The sequence below is a fragment of the Cyphomyrmex costatus genome, unplaced genomic scaffold, assembly GCF_001594065.2.
Source record: "Cyphomyrmex costatus isolate MS0001 unplaced genomic scaffold, Ccosl1.0 scaffold871, whole genome shotgun sequence".
Classification (NCBI taxonomy): Eukaryota; Metazoa; Arthropoda; class Insecta; order Hymenoptera; family Formicidae; genus Cyphomyrmex; species Cyphomyrmex costatus.
In genome coordinates, this window is record NW_017280454.1 from 143227 (window position 1) to 169149 (window position 25923).

At 33.5% G+C, this 25923-nt stretch overlaps 1 protein-coding gene across 4 annotated transcripts in view; it reads right to left on the reverse strand.

Moving 5' to 3' along the window:
- Nucleotides 1-4984, reverse strand: part of LOC108781683 (rap guanine nucleotide exchange factor 2) — a 125771-nt gene extending 120787 nt beyond the window's left edge. For all 4 annotated transcript variants that reach the window (XM_018549736.1, XM_018549735.1, XM_018549734.1 and 1 more), the window contains exon 1: nt 4938-4984. In XM_018549736.1, coding sequence (XP_018405238.1) covers nt 4938-4957 — 20 coding nt within the window. In that variant the 5' untranslated portion in view covers nt 4958-4984. The remainder of the gene's footprint in view (nt 1-4937) is intronic.
- Nucleotides 4985-25923: the final 20939 nt, after the last annotated feature.

The window sequence follows — 25923 nt, forward strand, 5'->3', positions numbered from 1 at the left end:
CCTCTAACCAAGGTGGAAATGCATACGCACACATACGCGAATATCGCCTAGAATTTCCTTCCCTCGGAAATACGTTGCTATCCTGCGGACACGCTAGAGCAGCGTTGCGCCTGCTCTATCATTGAGAGAACCCCGAGAATCGTCAGGGGAGGACGGAAGAACGAGGAAACGGCGCATTAAAACGGTCGTAGAGAGATTAATTTGTTGGAATCGCGCGGGCATTGCGGTGCGCTTCTCTTATGATAATACTCGTGCGCGCGGTCGGCCGCGTCTCTGTTGTCGTCGTCTCTGCATGCGTCTGCTCGTCTATGCACATCAGACGCATGCAACGCGAAAGAGCGTCCCGTTCCACCAAGCGGCAGCCGAGCGTGTGATGGCCGCAGATAATAAGCGCTCCACATTCCCTTTTTTTCTGCGAGCGGCATCGTGCGCTAGTAAAGAAGAGCATCCATCGTGCACGAGCGTGTGTATACCTTCCACTTAAACAGTCTCTTTAAACGGGAGAAACAAAATAAAGTATCGATTTAGTTACATCGCAGTTCGCCATATTACATACGCTAAACACGGAAGTTCACCTTATCTCTTTCAACAAAATATTTTCTCTACACACATTAATCCTTTTTAAACTTTATTTATTATCAAATCGAAATTTGAATTCTGTATACAGTGTTTTATCTTATCTGAATAAAATTATCTAGATGATCATCTAGATGAAATTTTGATGCTATCTTATCTTTATCTAGATAATAAAAATATTAATTATCTTTATCTGCATTTTAGATGAAAAAAAATCATCTTTATCTAGAATGATGTTTAGATATTTTGGTTTATATTTTACGTTGCTAAAAATGTGAAAATATTAAAATATTTTCTTCTACGTAGTTCATGTTTGCAGAAATATTTTCAGCCTCAGGAAGAGAGTGGGTGCATCTAATAGGATATATAATCATTCACATTGCTTACTTTCATGCAATTAATATAGAGGAAAAGAACTGTATAGAATTTTTATGTGATTCTTCATTATTTTTTCGAAAATTGTAAGAGGCATTGTAACAGATAAACGAATTATTAAATATTAAAATTATTAAATTTAGTATTTTTTTCAATTATTTTTTGAGAAAAAACTCATTCTTAATTTATAAACGAATAAATAGTCTTAAAAATAAAAAATTATCTGGAATTTTTTCAAATAAATTATCAGATATCTATATTATCTAGATTAATTCAAATGTAATCATCTTTATCTTTTATCTAAGATAAATTTCCAAATATTCATCTTATCTTTATCTAGCTAATTTTAAAATCATCTATGCACAACACTGTCTGTATGACACTTTTGCACTTTTCAGAGATTAGTAGCACTATAATTTTAAGATTTGTGATTCATCAATGTGATAATAGATAAAATATTACTTTCCATTCATACACAGAATGAGCATTTCGTATTTCAATATAAAAACTGAAAAATATACACATATATATTATATATATAACGTATATAATATATCAGTATATAATGTATGTATGTAATGTATATAAAAATTAAATATTTATTGCTCGCGCGTGTAAAAGGAAGAAAAATTATTCACAAATTTTTACGTGTATAAATAAAGAATTATTGCCTTCTCGAAAAATGAGCGACACCAAAATTATTTAAAAATTTTCTGCTCATTGTATACAGAATCGTACGATTAATGAAAATTTCAGCGGCTAAGAGTATACTAAGAGAGAAAATTGTGAGCGTAACCCTGACGGGGAGAGGCCAGCCAATTTACGAGCGCTCTACCATCTGCATGTGACGTAGGCTGTCTCGAAATAACGTTGCACGAATTATACGACCATTAATCCATTAACTGTTGAATTGCATTATGATAAACATCTCTAAATACGACGACACAAGCTTTATATACTCATTATAACTCTGCTTGTCAGCGTGGGAGAACATTAAAATAATGAGACGTTTTATTATGTATAAAGTGTTTTGGAAAGCGGACTTCTACCTAGTTTTCTATCATATAATGTACGTGCGTGGTAATTTCAATCCAATTTTTATTCATTCGTTAAAGCATCATAACTAAACGCGCGATATAAAATATTTCCAAAATATTATAAAAATATATTTTTTATAAAATAAAATTATTTCTTATAATTTCACAGTTTTACAAAAAGCAATCTTTTCATTCAAAACAATTAATTAATTGAAGCAGTTTTTCGAAAACAAGCGTTACACATTTTTCGGAAGAGACAAATTAGATAATCTGATTTCTTTCTTAAACATTTTATTTAAAAATTCGAAAAAGGCAATGTTAATACACTGGCCAACAAAATTAACGCAACACCTGTTTCACTCTCTACAAAAACAGGCAGATTTCAAAATAACATAACTTCGTCAAAAATCATCGAATCGAGATGTTTAAAAAAGCATTTTATAGCTTGAAACCTCTACTTTTCAGATCGCTACTTGAAAAAACGGTTTCACGGAGACGATTTGTGCACAAATGCAGTTTACAGCTTTCGAAAGGATGAATCTTTACCTCTAATTTGTGGGGTTTTATCGATCTCTGTACAATTTTTTTTCACCAAGTTATTCAACGCGTTGAACAAAAAGGGTCATTTTTGCTTCAACGTTGAACTCGGTAAAAAAAATCAAATTAAAGGTAAAGATTCGCTCTTTCGAATGATGTAAATCGCATTTGTGTACAATTTTTAGTCCGCCTCGTGGAACTCCGCAAATTTCTTAAAAAATTTTGAGATCTGATATATCTTCATTTATGTTTGCATAACTTCAAATCTCCATGAGACCGTTTTTTCAAGTAGCGATCTGAAAAATAGAGGTTTCAAGCTATAAAATGCTTTTTTAAACATCTCGATACGATAATTTTTGACGATGTTATTCTATCTTGAAATTTACCTATTTTTGCAGAATAAAACAGGTGTTGCGTTAAATTTATTGGCCAATATATACACATTTAATGTCTAGACACATTCAATGGAACACGAAGCTACGATGTAGGACATATTACGAATAATTTCTGAATTTCTTCCGTATAAAACACATTCGGTACGATATTAAAAAGATATAACAACTTCATATCGTCGGTGGAAAAATGTCACGCATAAAGATCTGGCCGCAATAAAACACGTTATTATTTCGTGCACCATACAAATGTCCTCATCGCGCATTTTCTTAGAAAAAAAAATCTTCCATAACAAACGTGTCCTCATGACTATGCGACCTATGTTGGATTATGAATATCTTCGTTTAACGGAAATGTCAGTTGAACGTCTAGAAATACACGTGACCTTTCCTCCCTATTTTGGCTTTCGCGCGTAACTGTGAGAATAGCGATAAATAATTAAAAAGTTAATTAAACGAGCATACGTCAAGAGAAAGTTCATCGTGCTTTCTCACATTTTTCACGTCGTGAATATGACTGTAGAAAAAAATGGGAACAAGAGATAAAACCGTTCCAGAAAAAAAAGTTGTTTTGTTTCGTGTGAGACAAAAATAAAAATATCATTCCATTAAACGAAAAACAAAGGTAGAGCATTCAACCACACGCAAGATAATGATAGCGAATATATCATATAATTTAATCAAATCAGTCGTTACATGATAAACCAAACGTTTCGGCCTTCAATATGGCCATCATCAGTGGCTGTACAATTCAACCATGATATAAAAATATATATTTAAAACTATTCAGTACATTTGTCATTGTCGAAAATTAAAACAATTGTCCGTGTTGTTCTTTATCGATTACGTTATTACATACAATCCGAATCATTCCATTAAAAAAAAAACGAATGTAAAGTGTTCCTAAGAACAGGCAAATGAGAGTCAACTCGGTTAGTGTTGAGTTATAATCCATTTATTGGTAAATTAAAAATTATGAACGTTTCGACTCTTCTTTGGAGTCATCCTCAGCATACACAATATAAAAATTCCTCCTTATGTGATCTAGAGAATGTCACCATCAAATTAACAGATTTGATGTACAATCTAAATTAATGTGTTAATGAAAATATTATTCATTATTGATTCATTTCAATCTTAAAGAAAAGAAAGAAAGAAAAAACAGACAGTGATTCACCCAAAACACACAAGAAAAAGATAAAGATAAAAAAAACATGTTGAAGCTCTGGATCACATTTCAATGTATATAACAATTTTACAATTTATAAAATCCATCACGAGAAAATTTCAAATCGGACGTCGAAATCTTCGATCGTCTTCGTTATAAGTCTAATAATAATTAACTGACTTCAATGTGTCTTCTGTCGGTCATAATTTAAAACAGTAAATATTGTAACATATATAAGTGTAAACAATCAAATTTATGTACAATACCGAAGGAAACATATAATTTTAATATAACTAACGGATCTTATTTTACATTATTTAAAAATGGTATATAATTTTTATGTAAACCTTCTATGTCTGATCGTAAATTGATACTATTTTCTTGTAATGATATGTGAAGCATTTCAGATATTAGTCGTCTACTTAAATAATGTTCTTCGTCCAGTACTGAGACGTTCTCCCAGTCGAAATCATGATTAAATTTTAATCGATGTTCTGTTATAACCGAGTTAGTATTTGTATTCCTATTGATATGGTTACTCAGAAATTCTAGTTTTTAACTTCCTGCTTGTTTGTCCAACATATGAAGCAGAACATGATTTGCATGCTATTCTATACACAACATTTTTCTTTTTATCTCGAGGTAAAACATCTTTTTGTACCTTAATCATATTATTCAACTTATTAACACTCCTAAATGCTAGTTTCGATTTACTTGTATTCTTCAATCTTATAAAATCATCAGAGATTCCTGAGATGTAAGGTAAAACAAACCAAGGTCTCTGAGAGAAATTATTTTCATTAATGATTTGTTTCTTTTTATTAATATTCCATTCAATTTGTATAATCTTACCTTGAACGAGGGAGAAACATGGATCCATCGATGAATACGGAGCCGGAAAGAAGTATATACCAACTTGTAGCCAACTCGCCGGTGCTGAAAATTATAACATTCTATTTATTTACTATCAGTGTACATTCTGTATACATTTATTTGAAATAAATAAATCGAAGAATTATGTAAACGTTATAAATTAATCTGTCAAAGCTCAGTTGAGATAAATCAATGTATTAGGTTATGCCTTTTTGAGTCAAACACAGGATATTGGTGTAAAAAATACTTTGTCGAATAAATAAATTAAGTATTTTTCATACCAACATCCTGTATTTGATTCAAAAAGGTATAACTTATATAAACTTCGTTTCAAATTGTTTACAGAATATAATCATTGAAGATAAAAATAAAATTGATCGATTTATTTTATTATCAACGAGGATTAAATTCTTTGTTAAGAATTTTTTCACGGTTTATCATCTTTCTCGTAAGAATTTCTTTCATCTAAAAAATATATAATATATAACAGAATACAAATACGAGTCTGCAATGAATGCACATACATGAAAGCTTTCTCATACAAAATGTCCCAGGTCTACTGTAACAACTACTGCGTTCACTGCAGATTCCTAAGATTATTTTGAAATGAAAACTCAATACGAAAATAAACCGAAGTTACAATAGCTTTTCGAGTAAGAAGTATTTAAAGTTGTTAAACATTCTATTCCTTTTGTCAGAAAATAAAATCGAATAGCTCATTCAAATTAATAAACGATGAACGTTTCATTAAGATACTATTCTTACTAATCACTTGTAACGATTCGCGCGCCACTCATCTCTTTTTCGCGAAAAAGATGTAACCTATAGCGACATCATAGTCTAGACTTAACAAGTTTCTCTCACGCGATACACGAGAATATCGCAAGTCGATAAAATAATTCCGCGACATTATCATACTGTCGATAAAGAAGATTTCTGTGAAATTTAATTTACATCTGAAGGTACAATGCATATGATATAATTATTACATTCTACATATGGTACATACCTACATCAGGGTTATATCGTTATAATTTAAGACATTTATATAAAATATTTATGTATTGTTTTAAGTTTACATGAATATTTTTCTTGCAGACAATATAAAATGTAAATTATTAAACTGAACAATATAATTCCGCAAGTTATTAAGTTTTAGAATTATTAATACATGTAATTTTAATACTGATAAATAAAAATGTATATATATATGTAAGCAAACTAGAAAATTTAGTTCAGTCTAATGCAACAACAAAGAATACAAATAGACTCGAATAATCGTTTACATACACGACATGTAAAACATAGTTTATATTGTATACATATGTATACAAATATAAATTATCATATTTTATGCGTAAAGGAACAATCCTGGTACATGCATGACTCCGTTGGTGAGTTATTTGTTTAAATTTATAATTAACACCTCAGGTATTCTTTTAAATTCTTTTTCCACAAATTTCATGTAAATAATTAAAATTATAATTAATCTCATAATTTTTAATTCAAAAAGCTTGAATGTTCGATCACACATGTCCATAAATATTTAAATATATCAATATCCATTTGACGTATTTAAACCAACTCTTTTAAAGAGATAAAAAATAAAGCGGATTAAAAAATAAAAATTTAAGTTTTACAATATTCATATTTATACAAGTTTGTTTTAATAATGAAATTTTTGAATGCATATAATAATCCTATAAGTTTGTATTCACTTTCTATCAGATTTTTTCATTTTCTATCACAAATACATGCATTTAATATTCTTATATAGATACATATATTGCATAACTCTTGTACAATTATATTCGAGAGTACTCTCAAAGTTAAACTCCTCTAATTAATTATTAATATATTCAAAATTAAATTAACATAAATACACACGAATAATTTCAATGTTCACTTTCAATATACATATAAAGATAATATTGTCCTACATTCGAATATACCAATCCTTTTAAACCAAAATATCTTCAGTTGCTCTAATTTTAAAATAAAACACAAATAGAGAGATGCTGGTAAATAAAGAAATCAATAACTGGCAACTCTCCCAAATTATCCTGGTAAAGTTCCACAATAACGAAACTTTGAATTATACATACAGAGTATCTCTTTCTTTCACAAAAGTGTTCCAATATTTGAGAAATTCTTGTGATTCTCTCTTCAAATTACAGCACATTTAGTTAAAACTATATTTTTGACGAGATCTTTTTGGTTTCTTGAAAATCGATCGTCGATGCGAAAGTGATATTTAATACGTAACAAGTTTTAAAATATCTTATTAATTACATATATATTTTGTTTGCTGAAAAATTTGCGGAAAAACGATTGATGCGAAACTGACATTTGATTCTCGTGTTTTCTCTTTGGGCTATACTCAAAAGTAAGTAACACTTACTAATAGAGGACATGATTTGCATGATGTCTCTCGTAACGTACGATCTTGCAGAGCCCGCGAAGAACGGAGTCTCTGCATGGACGCAACGCCTCCAGACCTAGTAACCCATAATATATGATTTGCAAGTCCTGAAACAGAGAGGGGAACCAAATAATATCAAATAACGCTGGAATTTGCGAAGGTTCAGTCAGCAGCGAGACTGTGCAAGCTACGAAAGAATTTTTGCTCACATGTTTCCTAATCGGTATTATCACGCGCGTCTTCCGCGACGACCATCGCGATAACTTTACAGATAACTTGACAGAAAATTGCAATGAGCTAAAGTGATCGCGTCACGAACCCAATTTGCCTCGTTACCTCACTGTACGATCTATTTATTTATTGATAATGTAGGACACGTAAAGGAAATCGTCGGCTGATGGGTCAGTAACGCCGCAGTATAAATCGGTGTTAAAAGTGATCTAATAAATAAACAAATGTATACCGTGCATTTACCATACTGCTATTTTCATTCGTTTCATGTTCTGCGGAAGCTCGTTCGCGCAACTCTCTTTCCCACATCTATAATGTGTTTGTGTGACTAATATAATTTTTAATTAAAAAAACACTTTATCTGCCAAGCCGACTTTAGCATTTTTAATGTTTTATTGTATTTTAATGTCTTAAGGCTCCTGAATACCGGCGACGGCCATGTTGGAATTGTGACGTCATAGGCGAGAAAAATACATTAATCTTTCTTGCGTCCCATTTTTTAATGAAGACAATTTGGATAAATTTAAAAGGCGAGATCGCTCAAAAACACTTGTGAAAATTGGCGGAAACTGTCCTTTCCTCCTCTGATAGTCAGTAAATGGTCGTAAAAGGCACGTAAAGTGAGCCTATACTCGGGCAGAATCACACATTTTGACAGCTGATGGAACGAGTGAAATATACGATTTTACGTATAAAATTTCACGATAACTGCAGTTTCCGCCAATTTTTAGGACTTTCACGAGTACGAGGGAAGTCACATTTTCACAAATAAGCAAATATTGACAAAATGGTACGCAAGAAAAAATTTGTCGTCAAAACATCACTTTTTCACGCCTATTAGTTCAGACTTTTACCATGGCGAGGCGCTATATACACACACAAGCATGAACCCATGTCTGTGCGCTCCCCTTCTACCCGAAAATGAGCACACGGACATGAACTTGCAATTGTGTGTATAACTAGTAGCGTACTACCAGTTTTGCTAGCCACCGACTGATTCGGTGTCGCTACCCATCAACACGGAGTTCTTGGCTGAGTATTCAGGAGCCTTAAATACTTGATAAAATTTACATTTGTAATAAGGCTCAATAAATTTAAAATAATTAAAAAACAGGGCTACAAGTCAAAAATTCGTTAAAATATGAACTGTTAGTAAATAAAGACTGTCATTTAGTTAAAAATATAAAGTTTAATAAAAATTAAAAACATACGTACGTACGTTTCGACTTCTGTTAGGTCATTAATGATATTTTTAACTAAATTATATTTTTAACTAAATGACAGTCTTCATTTACTAACTGCAGTTCATATTTTAACGAATTTTTGGCTCGTAGCCCTGTTTTTCAATTGTTCTTAATAAAATTATTCTTATTCGGGTAAATAGAACCGTCATGCGTCACTCAGAAATAATAAATGAGAAGACCATTGCGAATTTTATGCATCATTCAAATATGAGTGACATGACAAAGTATTAAAAATATCACATGAATCCGTCCATTGACTATTACGCATCCAAATTAAGCTTTTCACAGTAAATATTATACCTTGAATAAAATTTATTATAATTATATACGTATATAAATGAATATAAGAGCTATATATAATAATCCAAAAAAGTTTCTTCCAAATTTTTGTTACATACGTTTTAACATTTTAAAATGAAAAGTAAAATACAAGTATTAAACGACAAAGTTAATAGTCGAAACTCGTGTTACATATCTTGTATATTGATTGAGTCGTGTATATAATAACGTTCGTGTTGACGTGTTGCAACTTTGATCCGTATACTAAATTATCGCAAACCTAATTATCCTCGAGTCACCTCCGTTAGATGCGCAAGCGGGGTCGTCGCACAATTTCACGCTGAATCGCTGATCGAACTTGCCTATCCATCCATCCATCCCGGCGTCGGCGGGACGTAAACTAAACCCCGTTTTCAGCTCTCGAGCCAACTCTCGTCGGCGCCGTTTTCGTCTGGATTGTTTGCGGATACCGACCGCAATCAGCGTTATACCACGCGAATACGTACGGCGCATCTAACCAATCCGAATCACCGCTGATAACTCAAAATGTGCGGGGATACCAATTTCGTTCGACTAATTCCGAAAATGTTCCTCACCGCAATAATTACATTTTCTCGTGCGATTACGAACGAATTATGCGGTCTGTGTTCGAAACACGTACAAAGCGGTTTACCAGAACATCTGATTTTTCATTTTTCTATTCTTACTGCAACACTATCATTCTCGCGTTAGTTTCAGAAGCGTTCGATCGTCTCGAAATTTTGTACATGCTGTGCAAACAAACATTTTAGGAAAAGATAAAAACATAATCGATGGATACACTGTAGAAACAAACGAAAATCGTGCCAAAATAAGTTATTAATTCAAATTACACACAATTTAAATCGTAAATTTTTTAATTTCGGTACACAAATTCTTGTGGCAATTCTCGCCGTAAATACGTTTCAAGCTTCAACTTGAGGTCTACTATCTCAACTGACGTATAGAATCGCCGCGTATCACAACACACGAGAGAGAACTCGGGAAGATTTATAAAACTGCAGGAATTAAGTGTCGCCAGATGTGGCGCGCATCGTAGCGCGACAATCTCTCGAGGGAGCGACCAAACGAGATTATAAATACGCGAACGTGTATGCCTAAGTACCTCGAAGATGCTGAAAACGTTTCGCACGCAAAAGGGAGCGGACTCTCGTTCGACTTTGCCAGCACACGTTCTCGGACTCTTTTCTCCTTTTTCGCACGAAAAGTGGAGCGAACATCGGGACTACCTTCGCGAGTGGATCGCACGATGCGCGGTTCGTGAGATTTTTTTCAAGGAAATTCAGACATAAATCTAAATTATTGCTGTTCATCGTGGACAAAAGTTTTCGATTGTTACGCAATTAATGTACAATCAGAAATCGATATCTCCGAAATTTTCATCCTATGCAGTAGCATCTAGAGAAAAGGATAGCGCATAAACTAACGCGCATTACATCTTATCTATAACGTACGCTGCTTGTTCTTCGCGTAAGACATTTCCGAGACTACAAATTATTATCGAGTTCTCATTACGCGAGCATCCAGAGATAAAGCGTGTTATTTGAATAACAATTGTTCTATCATGTCACTGACATAAAGCGAGGTCGGATAGAGCTCTTCATTCTATTGAATTATTTCAATAAATACAAAAATTCGATGAACCCGCTGATACGTTATAGAAAAAACGTATATTTATTAATTATAAAATATGATATTCTTTTAACCTTTTTTTCATGAGATTCTTTCCAAGATTCAGTTAGCGATTCAGCGATTAATTGTTTATTTTAGATGAAGATTCAGCTGTTCTCACAATAATATTTTTCACGATAAACGCAGAAGATTACATATGTCAAATAATTCACAGGTAGAGAACGTCACTAGAGAAGAATCTTATCAGATCATTAACGATGCAGCAATAATATGTTATCGCGCGAAACTCGCTAAAAAAAAAGTGTATTGACCAGCATCGTGCATGTCGTGACGATGATTAGTATAGTACGTTGAATTATTGATTTCCGCGTTCCGATAAAATGAGTTTTATAAAAAAAAAGACTGAAAAATTCTATCCCCCCTCAATATTCCAGATAAACATTCTTCAAGGAAATATACTAACGTTTATTTAAAAAATATTTAAAAAATAAACGTTTAGAAGTACGTATACACACATGTATGTTTAACCTGTAAAAACAATAGAAATTAAATCCGTACCGAGAAACGCTACATACGGTTAAGAATTTGTTTACGTTTGTATCAGAAGATGTTCCCAGAGATCCGACCCCGTAATTAAGAGAGTGTTCTTTCTCTTTGTACTTTAGTCGCACGCGTATACTATCTGAGATGTTCACGACCTAGCAGCGCAAAGAATATATTGCTGTTATACTTTCTAAGACTATTATCGGTCTACACAATCTACGATACTGTGTGTTTCTTTGAAACATTCTTCATACACCGTTGAAGGTGTAATTTCTCCTCGAGTTACTGATTTACAATACAAACGGATGCCAAGATATCACGAAATGTTAAGTGTTTTTCATTGGTCACGGGAAATATCGGTTATTTTCGGAAAATAAAATGCCGTGAATATGTACGTTATTACTCACAAATACTCACGCAAATAATAAATCTTTCTTGTTCTGAGCGATTAAAAATTTCATATATGTATATGTATAGTAACGTAGAATCCAATCAAAGTAAATATTTGACAACACAAATTTCAGTTGCAGTGCTGTTGTATATACCTAGCTCAAATTTACTATTCATTCCGTACATTAGATATTATGTATTATTATTTCGATATGTAAAAACGCGATATTTTATTAATTAATAGAAAAAGAACGATAAAAAATCAGATAAAAGAGAAAGAAATTAAAGAAAATTCAATATGCTCTGCTCGATGATTCAATCAAATAATTCGAGAGAAAAAGACAAATACTTAATTAATTAAAACTTGGAAAAATGTGAAGTAGAACTTAAACCGCGAAATACTTTTTAAACAAGCACGATTCGTATATTTTTCACATGGAAGAGTATATTTTCACAAATAAAAATACAAAATTAACACTAATATCAACTACGTATATTTACGACAAGCTAATAATGAAGTACGACAATTAAAATACGTTAGTCTCATTTCATATTGTTAAAAAGTTCTTTCAAGATCTCATTGATATTTTATCGTATTCTTCTTTTATTTTTAAACATATATGAAATAATTATCATTCTATACGAAAGATTCACACGAAGAACGTTGTCTCGATTACATAAAATAAGTAACAGAAGGTTGTGGTAGTTTCGAAAGTTCAGATAGCACTGCCTCAAGATACAGACAATGCCCTTTAACCTTTACATTGCTGTAAATGTACGCTTTTGCAAAACTGGATTGTATGTATACAGTCACGTAATCGTACAATTTGTACACTCATAATTGTCCATCCATACAAATATTAAATGAATAACCTGTAAGTGGATCTCCATTCAATTAAATTTTTTTCAAAGAAGCAAGTATTAGAAAATAAGTATTATTCACTCACCTGGAGAGTCCGCCTTTCTGGATCACGGCAGAGAGCCCGAACAAAATGTGGATCCAAATAGTCCGTCATAATAGCCCGTAAGACTATACCACGGTCCTTCTCTTAACAGCTCTCGCGTATTTCCGTGTCCTGCTTAAATACTCGTTTCTGAACATCGCCCCCGATCGAAGGAACCTCGATTTTCAACGACGGACACACGACACTGTGTCAACTATTTGTAAGACGAGCCGTTTTATCATCTTATCAGTCTTCATGAGATGCATTGCATCCTCCTTTGATCCTGAAGATAATTTCGACCTTTTCGGATATTATACCCACTGCATTACACGCGACACTTTCGAGTTACAGAGAACATAGAATACCTCCGTAGAAAAATATATTGGCAATTCTTCGGCATTTCATAACAACTGCAATGTGTCTTTCTCGATTCCGTCGATCGTATACGGGATTCTGCAACAGAAAATAGATAGAAAATGTAAGTAAGAAAAATAAGTCAATTTAACATGCTATTTTAAATATTTTACGCTAAACGATCAATTTTCTTTTTTTTCTTTGACAAATATATGTCATAAATATTTTCTTAACAAAATAATTTACGAGCTTTTTCTTTCTGGTACAGATTTGAACTTCTCGATAACGATAAAAACCGATGCACCGTTCGGATCACGCAAGAATTATAAACGTTGCGACCGGAAGTCGCTCGTTAAGGTGTACTTGCAGATACAACACGTGTATCGACCAAACTGGAAACGTCAACATGTTGACCTTTAACTCCTTCTGGGCTAGGAAGATCAGTGGAAATTACGTTTGCTTACTTGGAGCATCGTTGGCACTTGAATTAATGATCTTATCTCGTTGTAAATAAGTCATGGTGAACGCATAACATATTACATTAAAGAGAGGATTAAAAATAACTAATAAATAATAATAAATCGTATACATCATGTATCGATATTAAATCAAATCATGTGCAATCAATTTATAAATTTGAATATCTATAGAAATATATGTCTTATACCACGTAAGTAAAGTACTGTTACAATAAGAGGGACCGACACAAATTGTTATTATACGCGATACATAACCGAAACAAAATTTTTCAAATAACGAAAATAATCTAAACTATACAGTATTGGTGAAAGAAATTTATGTAAACATAATAAACAAATAAAATTATTAAATCGATATTTGTATCACACAACACGATAAATGAATAAAAAAAAGTTAACATGTATGAGCATTGCCTGTCGAACAGGCAAGAGATTAGATTCAATCGACCCCAAAAAATAATTTTATATAAAACACAAAGAATAAGAGAATTACGCGATGTTCAATTTCCGAAGCCATCTTCCGACCTTGAATAAATAACGTCACGCGAGGCACGTATCTTAACTACCTTGAAAGCGGTAAGTCGAGGTCATGCAAGTATATACTCTCTCGGCGCTACGTTCAACACCCATGAACCCGACAACAACGCATTTTAGAGGTTCTTGATCCTTAAGAAACGGGACTGGGTCTCGCTTCGATTGGATCATAGCACTTAAGAATTTATTTCATTATAACGACGACAATATTTAATTTAAAGTTTTTACGTAACCAGTGTGAGTAACATCGTTCGCAATTCACACACACGTAACGATCATATTAATGTGAAATTATACCTTATAAATGTGTGAAACATCCTCTGGCTTTTTACATAAATGGATTTGCGCCACTACTATGGTAGAAGATATAATTTTAAACGTGCAAACTAGCAACTTTTTTTTAAATAATCGAGAACAAGTGGAAAATTTCGTCTCTTGATTGAAAGGAGACAAAAATAACTTGTTGGACACGGACGAGACAGATCGATCGCGACCTCGAATGTATCCAATCGTATATCAGTCGGATGTTTCGTGCATTTCCTCTATCCGCCTACAATCTCAACTAAAAAAGGAACTTTATAACTCGTGCTGTAGAAATGATTTCATCGATATTCATGCATAATTCCTCTGTTCACCAATCGATTCTGCTATTCGAGAATATTCTCTTCGCATTAACCTATTATCCAACAGAACAGTTCAAGGTGTGTGTTCCGAGATATTTTATTTTATACCGAGATAAAAAAGACAAATGTATAAGATTTATACTGTGTGTGTGTATCCTGTTTGTTTGGAGACGGCAAACAAGTGATTGAATATAATTTTCCGTTTTTACATAATATAGCATTATCATGCACTTCTACATAAAGAAAATCTCCGAATCACCTTATGCACTCAACAGACTTTCCTTCCTCTAAACGAATTATCATTTGAATTACGCTTATGCCGAAACTTGTTTCCGCGTTGCATAAACTTTCACGCGCGAATGTTGTTCGAGAGAGAAAAAGCAATCTATTAGGAATAAAAGCCATACACGACGAAGGAACATCTCGAAGGAGCTGGCATGACGGGGTAAAGTACGAAGAAGATTGGAGCTTCGTCGGCCTTGCGGATCGTTTCTGTTTAGCTTCGTACTACTTGTTTTTTCTTCATCGTCGTCGTCGTCGTATTCTTCTTCTTCTCCCGCCCGAGGCTCAACCGGCTCTTTCTTTCTCCCCTTCATGAAAGAAACTCGCTGAGTCCGCGTCTCGTTCGCGACTCGCGTCTATGCACCACGAAGCAAAACGCCGTTAAACAAAAGCACGCGAGAGTACAGGCGCGTATATCAATTTACTAATCGCGCTCGATCATCGGCCATCGAGTCAACTCATAACGATCCGTAATTACGACGATAGGACAATAGGGGATGGGCAGTGGATTGATACCGGGTTCAACAACAGTGGATTCGTAATGAGTTATTGTCAATGCTCACGAACGTGATTTCGCATCTAGGTCGATTGTCGTTCAGTCAAAACGTTACGAACAACTGTTATCACTGACGTGTAAAAATCTTCAAGTTGATAACGTAGGCGTGGCGCGAATGAAAATCTAGATGCCGTGATGCAACATTAGTACAGGAGTGATGTGTCCGATCTATCGGTATGAACACAGGTGACGATTCATTTTATTCATTACTGGTACCTAGATGTAGAGTAATCAAACTATCAATGATATATATATATATATATAGAATTGGCGGAAAAATATGAATGCACGTTAAATCAACTAACGCACAGTGCAGTAACGACGCGATGTAATTATAAAAGTTGACTTTTTTTATAATGTCTACTCTACTATGATCAGCGTTTGCCGACATCTAGATGAAACCGTCTTAGATGGTCACCTAGATGGAAAATTGGAACATCTCATCTTATATCTAGATTGTGCAAATATAAACCATCTTCATCTTAGAGAGAAAAATATACCACCCTTCTAAAAAAAATTTTAGACGATTTTAATTCGACATAAATAGGTTTGTTTCTTACAATTTTCAGCTGACATTTTTCTTTTTCTTACGATTTTATGAAAACAAATGATCTTATTAGTACGCAACCAATTATCAGCAGCAGCATAGAATTAAGCGCTTTCCTATTTAGAATCAAAATCAAAGGATTTATGTTCCCTCGTAAATTTCCCTAATGTAAAAAAAGTTTTTTAATATAATACTTCTTTATCATCATCTGCGCCAGTAGAGCGGCTGTTTAGTATAGGACAACAAATATATGTACCTCGTCGTAACCGTTTGGGATGGGATTTTGAGAAACTTTTGTTTTTGAAAAATAAGGACTTATATAAATAAAAATGTGAGCGTTTATATATCCTTTTTCCGATCAGCGCAACATTTTATGTTTATAATTATTTTAAAACAAAACTATCTAAAAAACAATCTAGATGGATCGCTTAACCATCTCATCTTTCATCTAGATTTTTGCAAATTAAAACCATCTTCATCTCATCTAAGATGGATTTACGGATTTCCATCTCATCTCCATCTAGATGATTTTAAAACCATCTAAGCGCAACACTGACTATGATATGATTTCTATACAAAAAATAATTTCGATCGATGAAAAAAAAAGGATAATCCAAGAATGCGTCATTAAGATTGCGTTACGGCCTGTTTACAGCGCCATTGCTTTCCTAGACAACGCGTTGGTCCAAGAGTCAAATCTGTCTTCAGTCGCGCATGTAAACGGCTCATCGATAAAAATATCCTCGGTATATAGGGCAGTTCGTAAAGCCGCCTTCCTATGTAAAATGAGACCTACGGAGTAAATACTTTGCCTTTAATTCTAATATCGAATACTCAGCTTACACAATTACATTTGTATTTCGGTCAGATTACATCGCCATACGTCACAATGTCATTATGTTAACAGTATTTAACCTTCATTTCGCTCGACAGAATATATGAATTTAAAATTATCATAAAAGTAAATGCTGTGTATATGAAAGTATAATCTGAATGTATATAGAAGTAGCACACACACACACACACGCACACACACACAATTAATATACAAATAAATTAATTCTCTTTTATAAAAATATTTTAAAAATTACACGAATAATATACCTCTCCTCTCTCTTTATACGTCATCTATAATAAATTTCTTTAAAGATTTGATTAGGATTTATGTAAAAAAATATTTAATTTCCAATATTAAATGTATTAATTATTATATAGCTTTATTTGTCATTATCATATGTATATGAAAAGTTACTCGATAAATATACATAAACACAATTTTACTTTCGACAGCTTTATAAACAACCTATACATATATTTCTATAAAACCACCGAGGAAGATAGAAAAATATAACAGTTAATATCACGTGATATTATAGTTGCAATTCGAATTGGCAAATCAACTGTATAATTATCGGACTAATAATTTCTCTGCCGATAAGTCGTTCTTATTTCCTCACCGCACGATAAACATAATACTATCTTATTTGCCTAGTGCATACGAGATTTGTGCGGTGTTGCCATCAAGAGAGAATCGTAGTATCGCGTGTTAAGCGACTGGTGAAAATATTGTGGCTGCAACTCCGAGACTGCTTGAAAAGCTACACGCCACGGTAAGATATTCGAGGTAATCCAAACCGCTGATCGTTGAGACAACCGTGCGCGGATTCACCGTACGTAAGCGTAAACGTGCCGTGACCGCATCGTGAAACAGAATGCTTGCAGGTGGATGCGTTACAGAAATGGAACGGGAACTGCAGCAGAATCGAGAATGAAACACGCACTTACTTACGTTGCTTGAAAAGTATGTATGCGCACCGAGCGAGTAAGTAGAGTTGCAAGCATTTTCTTAAGCTGTCTACAGAGAAAACAAAATTCATCGATATCAATATTTATGAGAATTAGATTCAAGGGCGAAACTACGACGGTCTCATGACAGATTCGGTGACAGTATAAAAGCTATAGACGAGAGATCTATAATTGCAATCGTATTTCAAAATATGTGCGATTAGAATGGGATAAACAGCGTTTATCGGCCGTTTGTCACTCGCGCTCGAGTATTCGGCGAACGAGCCAGATTGGATTCAGATATGCTGACGGCGATATTTCGGACAGTGTACAATGTCACAAAGGGCTGTCTGTTAAAAGCGCGACACGCTGCTGCAGCAGAATGCCCTTCATCTCTTCGGCTTGTCCAACGTATGTTTCTCTCTTTGACAGCTTCATGCAACACGGCGCAAAAGAACATAAACGTCCGAATAATGGTGGATCAGGGATGATGTATTTGATGTCCCTGTTCTTTCGTGTCGTGAAACAATCGATTACAATTTATATCACTGCTTTTCGCGCGACCTCCTTTCTACGACGGGCTTTTCTGCGTAATTCGTACTACGTGTCGTCGATCGCACGTGTTCATTCATTACTGTCACTCGCAAAAGAAGAAGCCGCACAGAGTAGTCCAAAAATTATTAATCTTATCTTTCTACTAAGAAAAATTGAGTATCGGTCGGTCGTCAGCGCTATGACTTCTCGAAAGACGCTTGCGGCAATACAGTATCAGATGTCTGTTATTGATCGCTGGCTTTTTCGCATGCATACATTTTTCACCGCAGTCTCCCGCTATTATAGAATAACTACGTATATACGTTCGACGTATACACACATAATATAAAAACAATATTTATTACACAATAAACGGATAACGTATAAACATTTAAATTAAAACATTTTAACGCGACACATTATATACTGTATTAACCTTAATCGATATTCGCTCAGAAATTTCTTTCATTGGTATTCGTCGCAGGTCCAGGGTACTTAAAAATTTAAATTAATGTGTTCTCACTAGTAGAATTAACGTAATTGTAAACGATTTCGTTTCATTTTAAAAGGATCCAAATTGGAAAAATGAGATTAGACAAGTTAAAATTATGTAAAGAAAAAAAGGTGTGAAAAATATTTGTTATAAATAATTTTCACGTATTTGAAAAAATATGTTTAGGTTCACAAATTTGTGGGCAAATACCAATTAGGATTTAAAAAAAAAGCTTTTTCATGCAAAGATATCCAAACTGCTTACTTCAACCAAAGAAATTAATAAGAGAGAACAATATGGTGAATATAAATTTTACATACAAAAATTTATAATTATTATCATTAACGTATCTAATATTAGTGGCACAGAAATAACTTAAAGACTAATATCTACAAAATGTTTTATATAAAATTTTGTGTAACACGCTTAAATAATATTTAAAGTTCCTCTACATCCACAACTAAGAGACTACAGATATCCAAGCTTTCGTCAACACAATGTGTAAACAGCATATTCAACTTTTTTAACCGTAATTTATCGAGGTTATCAAACATCTTCGCAGTAAATCAGTACCAAATAATCGGCCTCTCTAAAGATCCTTGGCCTAGTCTCGAGCGTTCGTGCTGTCGCGTCAACATTATTACATCCGTGCTACCCGTTACCATTATTAACGCTGCTAACATACCCTACGACGCGATTAGAAACGCGACGTGCGACCTACGCCACCATAATACGCGTACATCCTCATTAAACGACCGGATCGTTCCCCGCTCGCTTATCTACGCACTTTTTTTTTATATGACATTCTATTAATTCGCTTTTGTCTACCCTCGCACTCGTCGCGCTTTCAAGCAACAAAACAGTTAGTCGGTGTGTATGAATGCGACTCCCTTTAATAAAAACGAATTTAACGTTAAGCGCGTTTTAATATTAAGTTTGGAAAAAACGAAAGGAAATTAAAAATAAAAAAAGAGAGATAAAGAGTTATTAAAATGTTAAATTAAAATCAATAATATAAAATGTAATTCTACAATTATTTGATTTATGTATCTAATTGGCATGAAATAATATCCACTGTAGGTATATTTGTATATTAATATGATATCACAGATTTATGCAAGTTATAAAAAGTATTATATAATCAAAGTACAATATCATTTCTGACTTTGCAGAGCAATTTGTGTGATACAAGTAAAATACTAATAAGTATAGTCCCTTTTTATATACATAAAATAATCTTATATTAAAAATGCCATTTATTTCTCAAAAATTTCATATCTTATTCAACAAAATCAGAGTTATACCTTATATATTAATTGGTCGTGATTCCTAAAAGGCACTAATTTTTTAGTTTTGGCAACTTGCTAGTAACTTTTGTAATTGCAAAATCTTCTCACGTCACGGAATAAAAAATTGAGCCAGTTCACCGAGCTTCGTACTTAATATAGTTACATAGGAACGGTATAGAATATATAAGTACCTTTCGCGCTCTGTGTGTGGATAATTTTAAATGGCATGTATCGTTGGAAAACTCAGTAAACGAGAATTTGTTGGGAAAATTTCCAACAATCGCCATAGTTCACCGCCTGCACACCGTCGAACAATTCTGAGCGTCGCGGCCGCAATGATCCCTAGAAATACAACAGACAATACGGCGTGGTACCGCGGATCTTATTTGGAACGGTTTAATTACGATCGACATCATAATATTTTGTACTAAACATCACAATAAAGTCTCGATGTTGTGTATATTATACGTTTTATTTAATTATCATAAAACAATAAAAGTTTAAGTACTAAGTAATATTTATACTATACATAAGTATAGGTATTAAAATAAAATTAATATGATTTTAAGTTCCAGAATAATTTTTAAGAAAAATACTACGAGGTTATTTGCACCTATGGTTATACTATTAAACTAAATATATTAAAAACCTAAAAAAAAATGTAAAATAGGATAAGGGCAAAGAGAGAGCCAGTAATAACAATCAATTCTTATTTAATAATAATAACAATATGTAAATAAAGTAACAATGAAAATTTAATATAATAAATAAACAAATAGATAATACATATTATAAATAAATATTACATCATATGAAGCCGTTAAGTACAGATGTGTCCATTTAACGATATTAAGTCATTTGCAAAATTGTTTTAAATGTAATAATTTGTGCCATAAAAATAATGGATAGAAATAGACACGCTTCTCTCATCTTCTTTTTTATTGTTTGACTAAAGATGATCTTTTTGTTAACATTTGACTTACAACATTGAACAGAGCGAGAAATGCGGGTTCAGAATCACAATGATTTAATTATTATTATTTGTTTAATTTAATTTTTGTAGAAGATATTTTTATGTAATTTAATTACCGTTTAAAGATTTTTTAAATGTAACATTGAGAATCCGACCCGATCGGAGTCGAAACGTATGTATTATTTATTTATTTATTTATTATATTAAACTTTCTTTGTTACTTTATTTACATATTGTTGTTATTATTAAATAAGAATTGACTGTTATTACTGGCTCTTTGCCCTTATCCTATTTTACATTATTTTATACACACATAGAGCATTATAATTTATTATTTCTAAAAAAAATATATAAAAACTGGTATTCTTTTTTTTACTATTAATTTAGCGTATTACCTGACTCATTAGAAATTGGCATCAACTGTTTACTCCATATCCATGAATAGTAACAACGTTTGAAAATATGAGTAGCGTTCGCGACGTGGAAGTTCAAAGCGCACGTGCATTCTTTCCAAGAATGAAAACGGTAGAGTGCGCCTGTCGTGTCAGCACGCCAGCCCAGGGTTCGTAACATTACAGGGTACCGACCCTTCGCTTCTCCCTCTTCGCCCTAATTTCGCACGCACTTGGCGCCGCTGTCGACTTCTATAGCCAGGAAGTACCTCCGTCGGCTATTTTGCTCGCGAAGAGAGTGACTCTTCAATCTCATCGCCGCCGGCGCGCCGATACCGGAATTACTTACTGGCAGGCAGAAAGATGCGGGAAATTAGAATATTTCTCTTGTAAAATAATATTTTTCTTTCAATATCTCTTTCGTCATCGCGATCAAACAATTACAATCACCCAATGATAATCAAAATTTTCTGATCTTGCAGCACACAAACCTTATTACGAAATACCGTATGCGCGGTACATGAGTTTAAATTACAAAACGTTTCTCTCGTTTGCGATATACATATAGAATGAGAAAAGGAGGAATTAAAAAACGGTTCGATCTAAAATTCAAAACTGTTCCAGCTGAATATAATTCTTTTTGTAACAGTTAATTATTTCCATTTCAACACATATATGCTCGTAAAAGCGCGATCGAAAGGAACTCGTGGAAAATAATCTATCTCTCGCATCTCACCGAAGCGGCAAAGTGAACGGTCGAATGGAGCGGATGTTTGCTCGTGGCTCGCAGGACGACGATCGAAGAAGGAAGCGCGGAGGCTCCTGATGCGCTCATCGCGATGGCATCGAACCTGCTGATAATAACCGCTTCTTAGCAGAACCATCCGCCGCGCCACGGCCGTTCAAACCGCTACGCACTCTGACTGCGGATGCGTGCCAGCGTAGAAACGAATAAAAAAGGATGAAAACCTGGAGTGGAAAAGTAGAGCCCCGAAGCTAGAAAACGTCCGATGGCGCTGCTCCTGCGTGCGTATCCACGCGGTGCGTGGGATAGTTCTCATCGCATTATTATATCGCCGCCCGCGACCGACCGGGGCGTACTACGCACGCATGCATTCCGCGCACGTAGCCGATAAATGCTCGCATCATATTTCGGGCGTTTCCGAGACAGCGGTAAAATCCGCAAAATCCGCAAAATCCACAAAATCGCGATCGAAAACATATGTTTCCAAGTATTTAATTATTGGAAAAAATGTAGGTTCCAACTCAAAACATTATGACTGAATTCAAAGTAGTTTATATCTATTTTTAGCTGAATTACAGAGTACATTTACATCTTCAATATTTAATTATTTGTCAAGAGCTTTCCTTTTTCGATGATTTGTAACTTAATTCTGTTGGTATGCCTCGAGATAAAAAATCATTAAGAAAATCTTTGGGAGTACAAATTAGTTCGATCCGTTTTCCAAAAGATGATCGCCTCCAAAGACGAGTCATTTTTTCTAGGTGGAATTCGAAAATTACCTGAGAGATGGGAAAAAGTAGTAGCCAGCGATGCACAATACTTTAATTAATCCGTTCATTCATTTTGTTTTGAAATAAATGCATTTTTGAACACAAAAAACGGATTGAACTAATTAATATTTGACTGAAATGAGCAAAGAATGTGTTTAAAAATTGTATCTCGTTATTTCAAAGAATCAATTCTAGATTAATTCGTTCCCATTGCGAAATTGTAAAATCGATCTTACAATAATAACTTTTGATGAGCCCATCTTTCAGTAAATATATAGAATAAAAGCTCTGTGAAATGAATGGAGACGGTAGGAATCTAATACTTACCTATTGTTAATATAATTTCTTATGTAAAAACTAATTTTTATTTTAATATTGTATCGTGACAACCGTGAAAGTTAAATGTGTCTAATCTCACTATGACAATCGAAATACGTTATTTTAATCATTGACACTCGTGCGTGTAATTATGTGACCGCCTTCTTTGACTCCGATTGCATTTGTGAGATGCCGATCGTGTTTGACGATCTATTTACTATTGTTATGTTATGGACAATTTGGTGAGTTTTAACAGCTAGACGTTCTTTATGAACTAGCTGCTTCGAATCCTTATGCTATAATCAAATTACAAAAAAACTTTTTTCTCTTGTATCAGAACATGGTGAAACACTGTTTCAATCGTTTCGTGAACAAAGACTTTATCTTGTCCCGAGTGTCCATCGCATTTTTTTCCATCATAATAACGCTTTTATCGTTCTATTTTGCGTTATCAATAGATAATAAGATAGATTGTTATTAATTAATTTTTGTACATATGAGTAGAGCTAAATAATACACCTGAAACATGTAATGTTAATTGAAGTAAAGTTTATTCTTTGTTTGTAGTATCTCAGTTCTTTTATTTGAATATTTAAGAAAGTATTTCTATTTATCAGACTCTTACTAGTCCTTTTGAATTACATAATTATTTTGAAATTGAGACTTATACTTATATCTTTTTTATTGTAAAAACTAATTTTAAAATTAATTCTAAAAGATTAAATAATATTACTAAATTATATGTATATACATTCCACTTTACGAGGTAATCTGATCGAAGCAACTTTTTTATAGCAACAGGAAATACAATATATTAGTAGAGATTCGCAAATTGTATTGTACGAATTACATCTCATTATCATATTGTGAGATGTACGTATGTATACATAAATCTATCATTTCGCGTAAGCAAATTGAAAATTAGACTCCAAAAGAGACACAGAAAAAACGAAGAAAAAAAAAATAACACAATAGGCCGAAGCGTGCTAGCAAACAGACTCCACGAAAGGAAGCGGCTAACTATAAAAATAGGATACCCTTTATGCACTCACGCACCAGTCAGCACCAAGTGCCGAGGTAAAAAGTCGTTTCCGTTTGTCCATCTGCCGATCTCAGAGGATAGGAGGGGGAGAAAAACGTCCTCAAACCAGGGGGGATTGTCGACGCATTTCTTTCTCCCTCCCGACAGTGCACAACCTTGAGAAAATTATGATGTAAGGTCAATCTTTCGGAGAGGACATCTCTCGATGATCCGTCGCGTCGCGTAAAATCGAGTGTCGAAAACGGAATATTTTACGTTTATACGAACGTGTGAATCGCGTCACGCAATCATAGCTCGCCACACCTTGCGGTTTCCGTTGCATTATGGCAAAAGTGTTATATATGGATTTGCAAAAAGAATAATGCTTCGCCGCTCTTTCCGTGTGCAAATATTTTACATCACACGATATTACAAAATTTTAACGTCTTTATTCTATTACAGAGGCTTTAAATGTGACATACTCAAACGCGTTTTTTTGTTGTTTCACATTAATCCGGTTCCATTCTTTCCATTATACTACGATCTCTTTGTAAATCTGTTAAATGTGTTAAAATAAATTGCAAACGCATAGAAATATAGATATCGGTTTATAAAGTATAATTTTTATCAATATGACCTTTACAGATATTTTGCTACCGGCGCGGGTAGCACACAAACATATAAATATATATTTCAAAAAAATACTATATTAGAATTTATTAAACAAAATATTTTTGACAAATTAATAGAAAAGAAATAAAGACTCGTTATGTAAAAATAAACAAAATGATGTCAAGGGCGATATAAGAGTCAAAAAGATTTTTGTTCAACAATAAAACATAATTAGTCACTACTTTCAATAATTAATTTAAACATTGCTTAACATTAATTCGCCTTCAAACAGTTAACTAAGATAATAAAATAAATATAGATAAGTATTAATAAATATAAATATGTTACAAGTTTCAAAATATTTTTGAAAATGCTGTAACTTTGAAAGAAACTTTTAAGATCGAAAAATGTTTCAGTCAATTATATAATATTTCAATATTCGATAAGTCCGACCTATGCAATTAAAGATTTTTTTTTCTACAGCAAGCCAATTCTTCTGACGAGGAAACTAGACGAATTTACGATTGAGTAATCTCGATATTACGTCCGGATAATCGACAGGCACGAGTGAAGCTTCGCGCGAATGTCGTGTCATATTTCAAACATGCATGCATGTGTATGTACCATGGCACAACAACCGCAAGCATATGGTATATGGCTTCTGTTCGGAAACAACGCGTTGTCTCCGGTCTGCTTCGAGTCTTGAAACGCAATTATTCCTCCATATACGAATATATTAGATGTACAAATTAGTTCGGTCCGTTTTTTGTGTTCAAAAATGCATTTATTTCAAAACAAAATGAATGAACAGATTAATTAAAGTATTGTCCATCGCTGGCTACTACTTTTTCCCATCTCTCAAGCAATTTTCGAAAATTTTGCATCTCGAAAAAATTACTCGTCTTTGGAGGTATGTACAATCTAAAATACTATA